The 17,514-nt window shown below is 29.2% G+C and overlaps 1 protein-coding gene across 3 annotated transcripts in view; it reads left to right on the top strand.

Moving 5' to 3' along the window:
- Nucleotides 1-17,514, top strand: part of Ac78C (adenylyl cyclase 78C) — a 686,763-nt gene that overhangs the window by 661,407 nt on the left and 7,842 nt on the right. The window contains exons 25-26 of one of the 3 annotated variants that reach the window (XR_012758616.1): nt 269-482; nt 3,461-3,530. Coding sequence is in view for 2 of the 3 variants with exons in the window: in XM_075380750.1 (XP_075236865.1) it covers nt 269-482 (214 nt within the window). In the remaining variant the exon portion in view is untranslated. The remainder of the gene's footprint in view (nt 1-268; nt 483-3,460; nt 3,531-17,514) is intronic. The other 2 variants (XM_075380750.1, XM_075380751.1) reach the window with 2 other exon arrangements.

Here is a 17,514-nt window from a genome sequence, read left to right as displayed (position 1 = left end):
AATAATTTTTAATTCAATTAAACATTTTTTTAAATCTTGAATTTTCCTCATTTACGTTCAACGTGAACAAAATATGTAAGTTTTCATTAATGCCTTCTGAATTGCGAGTTATTTTGTATAAAATATATTTTTTATAACTAGTATCTTCATGTAATATTTACATTTTAGGTAACTAGCATTAATTTTAATCATATCTTATCTATTTATAATTAATTTTATATTTTCTGGTGTAATGTGTACAAATTGTAGTAGTTGTTATTTTTTAAAGATTTTAACAGCACGTGGTTATCAAGTGGAATACAGGGGAATGGTTCAAGTAAAAGGTAAAGGTGAAATGGAAACGTATTATGTAATAGGAAGAACTGCTGGTGGTTTTGGTGGATTTACTAGACAGCCTAGTCAACATGCCAGTCTTGCTGCCGTCGTGTATGGAATGGTTCAAGCACGTCGTCGTCAGAACACTGTAAAGAGAACTAGTTCGCGTGAGTTTTACATTTTGCGCTTTACTAACACTATTAACTGATATTGATAGTTTTAATTTAAAGAAACAATTTTTCTTTTACAGGAATGAGCGGTTTGTATTATTATTGTATTCAACTTTGTCACGGTGTACTTTCTAATTCCTATTTTTTATACAGTGATATGTATGCCGCCAAATAAGATCTCATAAAACTACAAAAGCCATGAAGAATGTTGAATGGAAGATGTTACATTAGTCTAATAGTACATTAAAACAATCTTGTTGCCGTGTTTTAAATTGAAACACACAAATTTTATAACATTTTTGGATACAACACATATGTACACGATATTTCTACTCTTATTCATTTTCCCCCTAAACACAACCACTCAGGAGCTACACCTCAAACCATTTCTGTCTCTAGTTGTATCTATTGACAATATGCATCATATAAATTGAACCCAAGTCTGGAATGGATGGAATCCAAAGTATATTGAGGGATACTTTATGCCTCTATTCGTCACAGAGCTTGGACATCAGTCCAGGATTTGCCTGGATCTTTCTAATTATCGGGCAGGTATTTAATTTTTAGTGGTGGTTATATGAATCACAGTGATGTGATTATACCTATACAAAAGTCCACAATATTGTAATTTTGTTCTTTTATGTTTATTGTTTTAATTGTATTATATTTTCATAATATTTCATTATTTTGGTTTTCATTTAAAAACCTTAGGTGTTTAACCTAACAGCTTTAAATTAGTAGCCCAAATTCTGAATGCTAATCTTGTTATTCTAGTAAATAAGTACAAAAATTAATAAAATACTTTTTTTTATTTGTGTTTATGAAAATAATATATTAATTTAATGAAAATGACGAAATAATTTTTTATTTAAATTTACAAAAGATAAATAATATTATGTCGATAGATAATTTAATAATTACACAATTAAAATTTATGCAAATTAATTCACTACCGTTCGTGAAAATCTATGCAAGCTTCACTTTATGAAAAATATATTTTATGGTGTTATTTATTGTCAATAGCTTCAACTGGACAGGTAAGGTGAGCTCCTGAACGGTTGAATTAAAACTTGGGAGTTTATGGTTAAAAAAATGAGATTTAAACGAGGGTATTTTTCCTCAAAAAAATTCTTCAGTTAAACAAAAAGGAGTTTTCCCCATAATTAAAAAAAAAAAAGATTTATTCTGAATAAATAGATTGCACTTATCTTAAGTTAATATTTTTTTAAAACTTTACTTAATTTTATTAATAAGTAAAATTTAATGAACTTCAATTTTTACTGTAAAAGTATTAAAGTACCATCAGTGCAATGGCTGTAAATCGATTGCAGCAGTGTGCTGCAATCGATTTACATTGTAGAACATGTTTGGAAATTCAAGAGTCGGTCTGTACATTAATTGAAAATTAATTTTGTTTTGATTAGTTAATATGCTTTTATGTATTTTTTCTATTTTAAAATAAAAAGTCCAATAGTCTCTGTAATAAGCATTATCTAATTGAAACTCCAATGTTTAGCACGTAGAGATACAACAAGTGTTTGATTTTGTACAGAAATAAAGAAGACACAATTTTCCTGAAAGAATGAATCATTTTTATTTTTCAGTGAAATCTCTTTTCTTGATGCTCAAATTTTTCAGTCCAGTTTTCATAGTATGATTTTTACACAAGTCCTTAGGAAAGGCTGATGTTTCAGAAAAACTTTATCATTTCACATAAACATCATTCCAGCAAACACTTTTTCATATCTGGAATTACGTAATTCAGTAGCGGTATTTCTAAATGAGGAGGTTGTGGAAGAATTTTGTAATATTATTTGAAAAATTTTACTATTGAAATCACAAAGCAAGCTAGTAAATTAGTGAAAAAGAATATTTTTTTTCATCAAATGTAGTCATGTTTTCTTTATTTCGGCATTTAGATGACCCATCAAAGATTTATATAGTATTGCCTGATCGCTTTACCCTTCTTTAGGTAAAGTTGATGAAGATTACACAATAATCATCCCAAAAGTTCACCTTTCTGCTGATGAAATCATTTTTATCTTTTTTTGAGCAACTTTATCGACTATAATCCAGGTTTCAGATCGGTCATGATATATCCAAATCTTCTAAACTGTTATGAAACTGATAATTATGTAGATATAGCCTCCAACTTAGCTTAGAAATGTTTACTCATTCAAGAATTTGATTGATTGTAAGAAAATGTGGCACTCATCTTGCATTCAGTTTTTGCATAAGTAAATACTCATATAAATACCTGTTTATTTGAGAGCTTTGCTTTCAGTATTCTATCATTCATTATCTATCTTGGATTTTTTTGTCAATATTATCTATAATTGCAACCTCAACAGGCAATCCGCATTGTTTAGAGACATTTGTGCTCATATAATTACTCTGAAAATACAAAACTGCTGTTCAGTGAGTCAGCTCAATTGTTTTAAGTCAATTGTGCTGACTCGCTATAATATTTATCCAGTTCAGCTTTAATTTCCCATGCGGTTTTGGCTTTAAAATCACAATACTTAATCAACCGTAATGAGTGCCAACAACAAAATTATTTGACTGAAACTTGGTGACTGCTCCTAGTGAAGATACAGGAATATAAAAATGATCTCTATAATTTATTACAAGTACCAATTATTGATTTTTTCAATTAAATTACGTAATATTTCCTCTTATATTGGTGACTCCATTTAGCGATTACACTATTGTTTTCTGAACTTTGAACAAAGATGTTTAAAAGAACAGTAAATGAAATTAATTTTAACTAAATGAATGATTACAGTTAAGGAAATATGTTAATATTAAATAAATCAAAATTAGGGTTATTTATCTTTTTATCACCAAATATTGTATAGTTGTTTATTTTTTGTTTTTTGAAAATGCATCTTGTTTTTTCTTATATATATTTTTATTTTTTGATTTGTAGTTGTTTTTCATTTTTTTTTATTCTTTTTTCATGATTATAAATATAGTACTGAAGAAATAACCAAAACTGTTTTAAAAGTGACACATGGACGTTATGTTTTTGCAGTATTAATCTTGGTAAGAATTAAAAATTGGTTTAACAATTGAGCATTTTGTCAAATGAGTTAACTGCTTTAATGGATAAAGGGTATCATTCTAGTGTTGGTTATGGTAAAATTTATAAATTAATTTCATCAATTAAAATACATTTTCTAAGATCAGTGATTACAATCAGGGCTCTCTCTTACTCAGACATAATAAAATGTTTAATTTATATTATCTCATACATAAAAAATTGTTGAATATTGAGGTAATAATCTTATACTGCTTTATTGAAAAATGTTTTGTGTAACACCCACATCGGGATATTCTGGTAGCCCACCACCTGCAGTTTCTAGCCCTGAGTGGCTTTACCTGCAGTCCTCAAAATGCCCTTGGACTTTATTGTGTAGCTGCACTTGCTGGGCATAGATGTCCCCCCTTAGCTGAAGCCTCTGGTTTCTTTGGATGGTGCTGCTCGAGTCAATACACAAATACTGACCCAGTCATATTTTTTCAGTGTAATTCGCCATCATTACTGGCCTTGTATTCGTTCTATCAATCACCTACTTAATTTCATTATTACCGTATGTCCTGTAAACAATTACAATTTTAAAAAATGTAACGCTACATCTTTATGTTTAAACTGTGGGCCATCCTACCTTAAACAGATTCCCCATAGGCTTTAAGGAGAAGAAAAAACCTTAAAGGAGCCCTCATATCTGGCCTATGGGACTGTCTGTAATACAATTCTAAATTCCAATTCTGCTGATCAGTAAGTTCCCTTGCACGCTTAGGTCCCTTTCAAGGGTAGTCCTTCATGAAGTGGCCTTCCTTAGAACAGAAAGAACAAAACTCTTTCTCCTTACAATTCTTCGCCACGTGTCCAAGGCCTGAGCACTTGAAGCATTGGCTAATTCTTAGAAAGTCTCTAATCTTACATGCCTGGTGTAGCACGAAAAAACTAGTTCTTTTTCAGTAAAAGCAGCTCTAAGCTGCCTTACGCATTCAGCTATGTAATGTAATGCGCATTGTTGTTCTCTCATTTTCCTGCTTCGAAAACTACTCTAAATTGTTTCTTGAATTCATTAATACAATATTTCGTACTCTGGGCCCTCGTTGCATCTACGAACCTCTGCTCACCCAGATCTCTGGTTATATCATATATAATACATATCCTGTGGCTTAGTAACTACAGTTTTCACAGGATATTTTTTGATCCCCTCAATCTTATATTCCTATTATTTCTTATAAAAGTCAAAGAATTCAGTACCATTTAAAAAAACTAGACAATTTTTTATGCTATGAAGAAAATTTCAGCAGATTATGTTCTACAAGTGAAAATAAAGAAAAAAATCATATAAATATGTTTTAGGAAACGATTTATTTTTGAATGAAAACTTAAAATTGATTTTGCCCTATTTTATTTTGCGACGGTAAAATGAAGCCATTGACTTTTAGATTAAAGAGCAAAAGTTTCGTTTAGTTTTTAGGCCCGTATATTCTTAATTAAAAAACTGAAAAGATGTTTTAAGAAAATGATACTTCAAATTTTTTTCAATTTTGAAAGTATACAAACCATTTAAATGCTACATTCAGATTTCAATTGTTGATAAGCTATTAATATTACCAACTTACAAAATAAAAGAACTTTTCAATTTATTTATTTTCAAAATTATTTCCGATTAATGAATTTTTGTTTGTTAATATTTCAAGAAATATTTACTGTTTCATTGTGTAATGTAAATGAAATTTAAACAGTAATATTAAACTATCATTTTATTTAATTTCTTTATTTATATATTTGTAATAAATTGATTTTGTTTCTAGATATTTTCCGCTACAGAAATGATTCTTGTTGGGATTTAAAAATTTCTTAAACTCTTCATTTTCAGTGATGTTGCTAAAATATATTTTCTCATAATAAAATTCTTTAAAAATTTTATTTGTTTACCATCAATTAAACAAAATTATTGTGCATCAAACCTACAATTTTCCAATTTGTATAGTGGTTCATTTTTCAAAAATCTCTATAGATAGAGTTATGACAGACCTGTTTTATTCAAGTTTTTAAACCAAAATCTATTACATTTACATTTTAAGTTGTAATGGTTTAATTTTAAGCTTTAAATAGAACTAAGGCATTTGCAAGCTCTAATTTGAAAAAGAGGCATTCCTGCATCCATGTTTATATGAACTTTTTCTTTATTTTTACTTGTAAAATATGTTCTGAAATTATTTTCCTTTCATTGTGTATACCCTTATTGTTATGGCTTCATCCTTTTTAGAACACCTTTATTTAATATTATCGACAAAAAATCTGTTTGAAAATCAGTCTAAATTCAACATTTTTCTCTGTCCTGTGCTGCTCTTTTTCAAATCTTTAAATTTTTGTTTTTTTTCAAAATTGTTTACTCAAAATTTTCTTACTCCACTTTTGTTTCTAGCTAAGTATTCTTTTACCATTTTTTTTTCTTTCTATAAACCTTCTGAGTATTTTTCCTAGCCGATTGCCTTTTATCTTTCTTATTGTTCTAATATATTTCTTATATCTTTGACTTTTGTTGAGCAAAATATCGTTTATGAGATTATTCAATAATTAAAGAAACGATTGACGGTAGAAAAGTTATTTATTCAGTGACGCTAGTTTTGAACATAATCCTGCCTGCATTTAGGCACTTTTTATCTTTCTTATTCCAATTGCAAAAAATTGTTCTTTTTGGTTTATTCTTTTACCGCATTCATTGTTGCCAAACTTGATACCACATAAAAACTTAAAAACACATAAAACTTTAAAAAGGACCAAACAAACCAAAACCTTGATGGTACGAGATCAGGACTGTAAGGTGTATGTGATAACACATCCCAACCTAACTTTGAGTAGCTTCTAATTCTTTCAATTAGTATGGAGACTGGTATTTTCATGCATAAGAATTACACCTTTTGGGAGAAACCAGGATATTTTCTCCTAATTCCACATTTTGATTTATTATCTATCATGTCACAACAGTACTCACTGTCGATTGTACATTGTTCTTTCAAATAATTATAATAAATTGGGCCTTATAGTCCCAAAACACTGTTAGTATAATTTTAACAGCTGATGAGCCGAGGTTTTGAATTTTTCCCAGAGGGCAAATTTTTTCAGGTACGACAGACAGGTCTCTTGATGTTTTTGAATGAAATTTCAAACTCGATAAAAATATAATTACTGGTTCTTGGTATAATTATCATCAAAGCTACTTGGTACTCGGTGTATTATTCTAACTTAATTACATGTCTGGTTTTCCAAAATGTCACAACCACTAAATATGAAGTATATCCAGAAAGTAAGTTGCATTTCTATATATTGTTACTGCTGGGTGCTACGATCTTAATTCAGTGTGTACTTTCTATGTCGCCTGATTTGTTCGAAAGGAATTGATTCCATTGTTATTCAACTTTATAATGTGTATGTGTATATAACGTATATGAAAATCAGGACACTGCCGTGAATATAATTTGATTTGATTAATTCTTATTTTATTAATTTCGGTTGAAAGTCACCATCAGATTTGGGGTCAATAGAGAAAATGCAATGAGTGATTCCACGGTGTAGAGATGGATGCAGTTATTTAATGAAGGATGTCATGATGAAAGGAGGAGTAATCATCTTTGAGTAGTGATGATTTGGTATGTGTAATCGATGACAAAATTAAAGAGAACAAATGATTCATAATCTTAACCTTTTTGTGCATTTCATAGAAATTTCACTTTTTCGTTTGCTGAAAGTCGTGTCTGAGAAATCGAGTAATTGGAAATCGGGTATGTGTTGGATGCCAAAGATTTTACAGAAAATCATAAAATGAAACAGTAGGGCTGCATGTTGTAATTCTTGACTCTCATAGAGAACAAGCCAGTGACTTCATGAACCATACAGTCTCTGGGGATGAAAGCCTGGAAGTTAACGTGTATAGCCTGCACAAAAGACTAAATCTGTGAAATGGTAACGCACTTCATCACCCAGAAAGACAAAAAAAAGCCAATTTTTTTCCATTTGGAAGATCATGCAATGGAGACAAAAACAGAGTTTTGCTTATAGACTTCTTGCCGTGATGCCGCTCAATCAATATGATGTATATTGCAAATCATTGAAAATCTAGCATCGTATGATCCAAAACAAGTGATGTGATATGGTTTGATAACCCGAGATATGGTTTGTTGTGTTGAGTCATCCATATGCCACCACCATAATGCGCATCTGCCCGTGACTTGGCTGGGGACGGTTTGTTCATTCTTCATATAGCCAGGACCTTGTACCAAGTGCAAGTGATAAGCTATCACTTGTACCTTCCTGACTGACTGTCGGTTCCACGACAAAGTTAAAGAATTCATGAATATGTGGCTTGCATTACAGGTTACCGCTTTGATACCCTGCTATAAAAGCTCCTCAATAATGACAAGATCTGTGTTGGTAAAATATAGTAAAATTTTTACTTCAAAGATCGATAAAAATATTTTATCTGAGTATGTTGTTAAATTTTTTTAATATCCCTTAAGAACTTACTTTCTGGATAACCTCTCATAGAATAGAGATAAGACTTTTCTTGGATTTGTTTTTATTTTAAGTTTTTTAAAGGATAGCATTACATATGTCGTGACTGTTTTGGTAAATGCATGTGAATAAAAATGTGTTTTCTTTAGTAGCGTTAGTGCAGTTTTTTTAGCCCATTTTACCAGGCTGTATGGAAATAATATCAATATGTGCATCATCACTACATTAAATTTTGAGCAAGTTGAGGTTAGAGGTCTGGTAATTGTTATTTTCTATATAAGTTTTATCGCTTAAAAAGCTTTTGTGATGTTTCTTTGCCTTTTTTAGAATGGATAATAATCAATGTTCGCTTCAAAATCAGCTGGTCTTGCTTTTCATTCCCATCAAGGGTCTGGTACATTGGTACATTTTTTTTTATCTTTCATTTCATCTTTGTCATTAAGATACATGATTGAATTATTTTTGAGATTGTAGTAATAAATCAAAGATGAGGGATAATTTTAATTTTAGAAAAGAATGTTGTTTTATTTTTTTTTTTTTTAGTTTTATTCAACTTTTTTTACATATAATTTGTCATGTAGTTGCTATCATTATGATTTAATTAGGTGTTGGGAAAAATAATAATAAAAGTGTCTCATTAACTTAACAAAATCTATGCTTGATTCCCGTGTGGATTTCTTTCATCTATAATGTTAAGTTGTCCTTCATTAGTCTAAATTAAATCGTTACAAATTTGTGAAGGATTTGTTTGTTTTTTTATTATTATTTTAATAAATATGCCTGATTATGGTAATTTCTGGTATAACTATGTAACTGATTACTGGTAAGTGGTTGCAAATCGAGCGTTTGCATCACACAACCGTAATTTGTAAACTTGATTACAGATGATTTGTTTTCAGAGATTTTATTTTTAGATTAAATTATACTACTTTGCTGATCTCCATATTGGAGTGGTAGCACTGTCTTTCATCCGCTTGGTCCTGGGTTCAAATCCCAATTAGGCTTGGTAGTTTTCACTTTCTATAATTTTATATTGATGCATCTTTCTATATTTCTTATCTTTCATAAGTTTTGTGACCTTATACAATGTTAAAACTAGACATATTTGTTCTTATTCGATGGTGTACATACATGATTGTGCATAATCTTAATAGAGATATTTTTTGTTCATATTACATCACTTTTTTTTCATTGTTTATTCAGTCGCATAATTTGCTTATGAATTTTTAAATGATATTAATTAAAAACTTCTATTTAAAGTTAAAACCGTAAAATTTTCTACATCCCCATCAATATGTATTCAAACAATTTTCATTATTTTGTAGTTATTTTTACTATTAGTATTATTTCCATATAATGTTTAAATTTTATATAATTAATTATATGTAATCAGTGGCGGCTTGTAGCTAAAATTAGTGGGGGTACTACTTTAGAAAGTTTTTTCTGGTCCTTTTCAATGCCAAAAGTTAAAATTAGTTAAAGTTTTCTGTGAAATAAAAGAATCAAAAAAAAAAATAATGGATCAAATAGAATTGCTGGAAGCAGGATAATAATCTAATTTTATACTTTATCACATTCAAGATTATTTTACACGTTTTTAAGTGCATTGTTCTTAAAAACCGTATTCGGTTTAACTGAATAAATAATAAAGTGTCAATATTGATAATATTTTTCAGTATTATTAGATAATAACTTAATAAAATATCTACTTAAAAACACTATAGTCCAGTGGTGCTAATTTAAATTTTTGGCGAGTTTTTCGGCAGATTTGGCAATCAAAGAGCCCTTGCTTTCCACCATCTTCTGATTGCTACTGAAAAAACAACTAAACCGCTTTCATATTCCTTCCACAGACTAAACTAGAAAAGGGAACGTTCCGTACATATGCGGAGTAAAAAAAAAACTACCTTCCACCAGCATGCCAGGGTTGGTACATCGGGAGCGAAAGTGTTCTCTCTCCCTCGTAGCCTCATGTGCAGCTTCCTATGTGCGCATGCGCACAACATCCAAACACCACACCGCTGGAACTGTGAAGCACACAGTTTCTAACAAAGATTTTTGCATCTTTTTCATAAGATGGCTACTGACATTAAGCTTAAGGATTATATATTGTACAAGTGTAAAGAAAAAAGGGACTGATTATGTTGAATGATATCGACAATATCAAGTGGAAATAGGGAGTGCTGCAATTCCACAGTGCCTGTACATGAGCTGCCACTGCAATTAATTTTTATTTTAAAAAATTAATTGCATATTCTGTGTTGTTTGCTCGATCAAGATTTTCCATTAATCCATCTGGGATAATTCTTGGGCAGTCTATTCTTTTTTTTTTTTTTACCTGTTGAAACGTATATCTATCCGCCTCTTGAGTTCTGAGGTGATCTATGTAATGTACTATTATGTATCGATCACAATAATTACATATTTACTTATATATACTTCTTTGATTTCACAATTTTATCTTGCTGTTACTTTAATGTTTAAAGAAACAAATTTTATCTCTTTAAAATTTAAAGTATTGAGAATGCATTTATAGAAATAGCTGTTTATTTATTCGCTATAAGAACTAGATGTATTTTGTTAGTGAATCTTTTCTGTTTTAAATTTATGTTTTAATATAAACTTTTGCAATGATAAAGCAAATTTTATTATAAAATGTTTGTAATCACCTTTACCGTCATTAGTAATCAGCGATGCTGTTTAAGATTTCAGTGTTTTTTTCTAAAATATTCACTTGTCTTAAAGAAGTGATTTTCCTCTTTGCTTTCATTAACTATCGTAATTATTCCTTTCACTTCATTGAAAAAATAAGTAATTTTGACAACAAATATTGAAGAAATAAATGAATAACGACACCGAGCAAAATTTAAACGACAAAAACTTTGACTTATTTGATGTGATAGATATGGTAATAAAAATACTTAAATCGCTAAGCAGGTTAGGTAACATAAAAAAATATGTTAAAAAAAATTTATCCTATCAATAAATTATATTCATGTTAGAATTATATCAGATCGCTATTATAAAATACAGCGACTAAAATAATTAACAAATTATTTGAATGTACAAAAGCATCAGTCGGATGAAGAAGAGGTGAATTTGTTTACATCAAGAAACATATCATCAAAAAAGAAAAAAAAAATTACTCTAATTCAGTATTTCATGTATAAATAGATAGATCTTCCTTTTTTTTTTTTCACTTTGTTAATCATCATTTAACTTCATTAAATAAATTAAGAGGCTCATGATAAGTTGATTGTTATAATGAGTTTTTTATAAATCTAGGATCTACTGAACTGGTAAGTTGGTGGAGTATGTTTGCATTTTTTTTGTTCTCTTCATCGGTGTGAAAATAGACAAAATATATGAAATTACAGCAATTTTATAGTTGTAAATTTTTGAAATTTTCAGAGTATATATATTTTCAATGCAAATATATAGCTGCAATGTATAAAATTCTTAATTTGTCAACAAATTTGTAGAAACATATGAATGACAAAGAATTAGTTGGCTACTCTAATGAGGGATAATTAAATTTGATTAAAGGTAAAATATTCACATTCTGACATGTTGTTTATCACTTTGCTGAGTACAAGTTTTTTAAAATATCCACTTTCTTTAAGCCTATTCTGAGAATCGATGGACTTTGTGCATAATAAAATTGGTGTCATTAGACTTATCAGTACAACACAAATTTGAATATAAAAATTTTAAGTTTAAATACGACGACAGAGATACATAATGGATATAGATTTGAAACTTTTTAATGAATTGAAAAGGCTCACATGAAACAGCAGTTCTCTTGTTTAACTTTAACCTGACAGATGATATGAGGATGATAATACATGATATATAAATGAGGTGTAATTGTTTATAGACTCAAGCCGACCATTCCTAAAACGTGTGGTTAATTGAACCCTAACTACCAAAGTGTACCGGTATCCACTATCTACTATTCAAATTCATATAAAAACAATTAACCTTTACTAGGATTTGAACCTTCAACTTTATGAAATTTCTGAAGATTTCGGAGTGTATATATTTGCAGTGTAAATATATAGCTTTAATTTGTATAAAATTATTAACTTGTTTAAACATTTGTTGAAACAAATGAATGACAAAGAATAAGTTGGCTACTCCAGTGAGAGATAATTAAATTTGATTACAAGTAAGAAATATTCTGTATATAATTAGAAAGATTGTAAATTACTTACAAAAAATAAATAATAAGTTTTTCATAACAATAAGTAAAATTTTATTGAATAGCCTAAATATGTTACAGTAATAAGGTGTTGATTGTAGAACAAAGTGTTTGATTCCAATTTTTCTTTTCATAATATTTACAGCTGTTTTTTTTTTTTTTTTAGGATTACTTATTTCAAATATTTATGAATTAGTGGTACTTTATACATGGCCGCCCAGAAAGGAATGTAATGTTTTTAGGGTGTATGTACATTTGTTTGACCGTAGCAGTTCAACGGTTGAACTGATTTAGATGTATGACATCATGTTGGAATCCCTACGGTTCCAGGAGTGTCATAGGCTATATAAATATATATATATATAGTGTATTTATATAAATGTATATGTACTAGTGGGGATTTGTCGGTTGAAGCACAAACGTTAATGAATTTAATTAATGAACTGTAAACTGTGAGTCTGTCACTGTGTTAACTGGATTTAAAGTGAATGATTCAAATCAGTCAAACGAATAATATTATAAAAATAAAGGAATTAAATAGGATGAAATAATATTAAATAAATTTTGTTTAATTAGCTTCCTGTGGGAACTGCATGTGAGGTGAGAGGTGAGTTGATGCGAGCATCTCGTGCAAGGCTAGGTCAATCATCACCATCAACTGTAACAAACAGGGTGCCCCTGGTTGATTTTTTAGGGATGTGCAATGAGGTGCTCTTATAATATCTCTCCAAATAATCGTCTGATTTTCAAAATTCAAACAGAGTATTTGTTGTAGGTTGAAGGTTAACTTTAGCATATATCAGGGAAACTCAATTTAACAGATCATGGTTGTTCGGAAATGTTGTAACTTTGCAACCAATCTACCAACTTTCACAAATTCAAACAGGATATTTTTTAGTATAATTCAGAATCACGATGGATTAAATTTTAATTTTCTTATTAATAAAAGTATTTTCATTGGTTATTAAATATTTGACAAGGTTATACTGTAAGAAAAAAAAAATTTTACTACTTGTAGCAGGATGTTAGTCTTGAATAAGAGAACACCTTTTATAATACATGTATACCCTTTTTTTAATTTGTACAAAATAATCCCAAATCTACATTCGTTGTTTTATTTCGATTTTGAATTGTTTTATTCAAATTTATAAAACGTTCATCAGATCCTGGAATGCAGGTTTTTTTTACAGAAACCATCATATACATTTTAAAAATTGTTTAATCGAATCGGTACTAGCAGATAAACAACATGTTAAAATTTCACACTTTAATCGGTATATCTAACTTTCAATTTTTCAAATTTTTAAGAAAATATTCTAAAATCAGAGTTTTTTCAATTTTCATTCCAAATAAAGAAAACTGAAAAACGTTTAGAAAGTTTTGTTTTATACATTTTACTCGGAGAAAGTTTGTCGTTAAAATGGTGAAATTAGATTTTTTCAATGACCCAGTAAAAGGCAATCACCTGGCAAATTATACAGGGTCTGCTCAGAAAATAATCAAAGTTTATTTTTTTATTTTATTATTAATTTTACAGATTATTTCTCCTTGTTCCCTTAAAAGTTCTCCCCTTCTACACACTTTTCTCAGCAATGTTTCCACTTCACGAAGCAGTCCTGGATATTTTCGTTTAAAATGGCTTTTAAGGCCCATCACGAATTTGCTTTAATCACATCAATAGTCTCAAAATGGCATCCTTTCATCACCGACTTTAATTTCGGAAATAAGAAAAAATCACAAGGAGCCAGATACGGTGAGTAGGGAGGCTGTGGGAGGTCATCTGATTTTTGGAACAAAACTGATTTTGTATATTGACAAAGCTGAGTATGCAGGCACGTTGTTGTTGCAAAGGAACAGTGAGTTGTATCACAACTTTCGTCTCTGTGGATTTTTCACATAATTATTGTAAAACACCTTGATAGTACACATGGTTCAGTGATTCACCTTGGGGCAAGAATTCAAAATGCAGATTTCCATTAAAATCGAAAAAATGGAGAGCATCACTTTGACAGTGGATCGAAACTGACGACCTTTCTTGGGACATGGAGATCCTTTGTCAATTCATTGTGATGATTGAACTTTTTCTCGATGTCATAGCTATAAACCTAGTTTTCATCTCCGATTATGATCCTTTGCATGAATGTTTCATCGCCATCAGCTTGTTCGAGAAGTTGCCAACAAATGTCCACCCAATATTCTTTCTGCTGTTTTGATCATCAAATGAGGAACACAAACTTTGCTACAACTTGATGCATATTCAAATCACGGCATAATACAGTTGAGATGTTAACTTCTGCATGTTCTCTGACAGTCAATCGGTGATTTACATGCACCAGATCGTTGGTTTTCTGAACACGGGTGTCATCAGTTGCAGTCAAAGACCTTCCTGGTCGAGGGTCATCTGCAGCTGACCGGTGACTACTTTTAAATCGTAAAAACTATTCGTAACATTGCATACAACTCAGAGCATCATTTCCGAAAGCATGTTTTAAAAGTTGAAATATTTTTGTGAAAGCTTTCCCCAGTTTCATGAAAATTTTACGTTGTATTATTGCTCTTGAAAATCGCACATACAAAAATCGCTACTAACACTTAAACATGTTGCACTCTGATAACAATGACAAAACTTAATGAGATAACAATAATCCAAGAAAATGTGGTTATAGAGGAGGTTTTACAGAAAACAATGCTGCCAACCACATGTCATTAAATATCTCCGGTGGTGCATAATTAAAAATGTTCAGTTATTTTCTAAACATACTTTTTATGGTCCTTGAGTACGGTATGTGCTTGCTATAATATGTTTTAATTTTGTAGTATTAATGCAGACAAAAATCATCATAAATCTTATTTTTAATTTTTTTAAAGAGTTTTTGTAATATATTATTTACACGGTATAGAAATACAGAATAATGTTTACTATTTCAAGCTTAATATTTTATAATTATTTAAAAACTTTTCAGTTTTACTTGTAGAAGTAGTTTTACATATCCAGTGTAAGTATTCTATAGTTTATAAATATTTAAAGTTTGTGTAAATAAATTTAAATAAATAAATTACTGATTGTGTGATTTTTTACATAAAAGTTTCATTTTGTTTTTCTGGCTTTTTTTAGTGTGACAGTTTTTTTTTAACAATGCTTCTACTCTATAAAAAAATATTGTAATTTTTAGTGACAATATTTATTTAGATTAACAAATTTTTTTTATTATGAAGTTTGTTCACAAAGTTATAAAAAAATTATCGGTTTAATTACATAAAGTTAACCTAAATTAATTTTTTTCTTTAATTCATTGATCAGTCTGTCAATTGTATAATGAAACATTTAAAAACGATTGCTTTTGATATAGAAAAAAAAGCTGACAAAGTATTGTGTAACCTTCCTAGCTTTAAATTAAAATAGTTGAAAACAAAAAACAGTATATATATTTTTACGATCGGGAATAAATTTTATAAAAAATTATGGTAAAATATTCATATATAGGTTATTCTATTCTTAAGAAATTTGCGTAATTAAAGCTTTCTCTAAATCTAAGACTCTCTTCAATTAAGGCTAAAGTAAGAAAACAAAAAGTTTTCTGCATTTTTTCCCAGGGTTTATAATTTAAAAAAAAATTTTAACTCAACGGAAATAGAGCAAAGAATAAAAAAACAAATATTTCAATTTTAAGAGGTGAGGGTTAATTTTTAAAAAAAATCTTTTTCGTTTATTTATGTATGCATTGTAAGTAACAAATTTATATAATGGTACATCTACTACCATCGCTTTTTACGTAAATCTTTTATTCTTACCATTACAGATCTGCTAGAATAGAAGTTTATATGTAACCTTTTAAATATTTTTAATTTTTATTCCCACTGAAGCTTTGTTAAAGGGGAAGTATGGTGATTATGTTAAAAATAGTTTATCTAATTTTTTTTGAGACCTTTACATTATAGGGTCCAGTTCAGTATACTAGACCAAAAAATTATATGTGTAGGTATGTATATTACACCGCTTTTGACCTTAAACCTCAGGGTTGACTGAACCGACTTTCTTCAAATTTGGCTCAAATATTTCTATATCTGCGGCATTGATCTTATTAATTTTTTCTAATTTTTTTTTTAAGAGAGTGGGGGGTATCACATAAAAACTGATTTCAATTTTCTTCAGAGGCATTTTAGAGAAAACTTTATTAAAGCGAATTTCTTACCTACAATGCAATATAAATAATACAAACATTTTTTTTTCAAAAAATCAATCCCCACCTCTTAAAACTTTAATTGCTTTTTGTTCTTTTGTTCTATCCCCCTTCAGTTTAAATACTTTTCAAACATTTTTTGTAAGTTTTTATTTTTTATTTTTTTTTTACTTTTAAGGCCGCAAAGGACCACTTTAGTCAGAATAATTCAAGAGTTTTTGCCGATCTTTTGGCTAAGTTCTTAGCTTTAAGTTTCTCCCAATATTTAGTCATTCTTAATGATCTTGCTTTACGATCCTCTTCTCAATAAACCCTTTTTGTATAATTAAAAGTTCTTACTTAAAAAGTCGGTATTCGGATCTTTAATAAAAAATTTTAATTTTTCGGATTTATTAAGTAAATCTTCGTAAGTCAAATTTAATTCTCGCATGTCTTCTTTAATTTCTTTGATCCATAACGGCGGATTTTTAAAGACCAAAATCTATCGATAATTCTCTTAGTAATCCTATTCTGCGGTAATCTTAAAGAGTGTGCGCTGAAAAAAAATCGCTTCTTTTTCATAGTATCGATTAAGGATTCCAAGTTTTCGTACAGAAATTTATTAGGTAATAATCTGTACCGATTTTCGTGTTTATATTTTTCGTTTATGCAGGTTCTAAGAATCCTGCGTTCAACTTTAAGCAAAGGTTCAGTACTATTTTTCTGATTTAATCTAAATAAAGTCTCGCTTGCGTAAGTAATTCACCGGTTTAACCGCAGTTTTGTAATGTCTAATTTTAGTGTTAATCGAAAGCGATTTTTTGTTGTAAGTATTTTTGGTTACTTGTAGAGCTTTAAATAATTTATTAAGTCTTTCGGTCCAATTTTGTTTTTCGTTACAATTACAAGTAATTATCTCTCCAAGATATTTAAATTTTTCAAACAAAGTTCTACTTTGTTTCCATTAATATTCACAGAATTAATAACTAAAGGATCTATAGCCATCATTTTAGTCTTTTCGTAAGAAATTTTAAGTCCAATTTTATTCGCAAGTACTTCTATACTTGTTATTTGTATTCTGGTTTTATTTAGTAGATAAGTTTTTATTTTTATATAGAGATTTTTTTA

The sequence above is a fragment of the Lycorma delicatula genome, chromosome 12 (assembly GCF_047948215.1).
Source record: "Lycorma delicatula isolate Av1 chromosome 12, ASM4794821v1, whole genome shotgun sequence".
In the NCBI taxonomy this organism is placed as follows: domain Eukaryota; kingdom Metazoa; phylum Arthropoda; class Insecta; order Hemiptera; family Fulgoridae; genus Lycorma; species Lycorma delicatula.
Note: the sequence above shows the minus strand (reverse complement) of the source record. Positions and strands in the feature narration are given on the sequence as shown.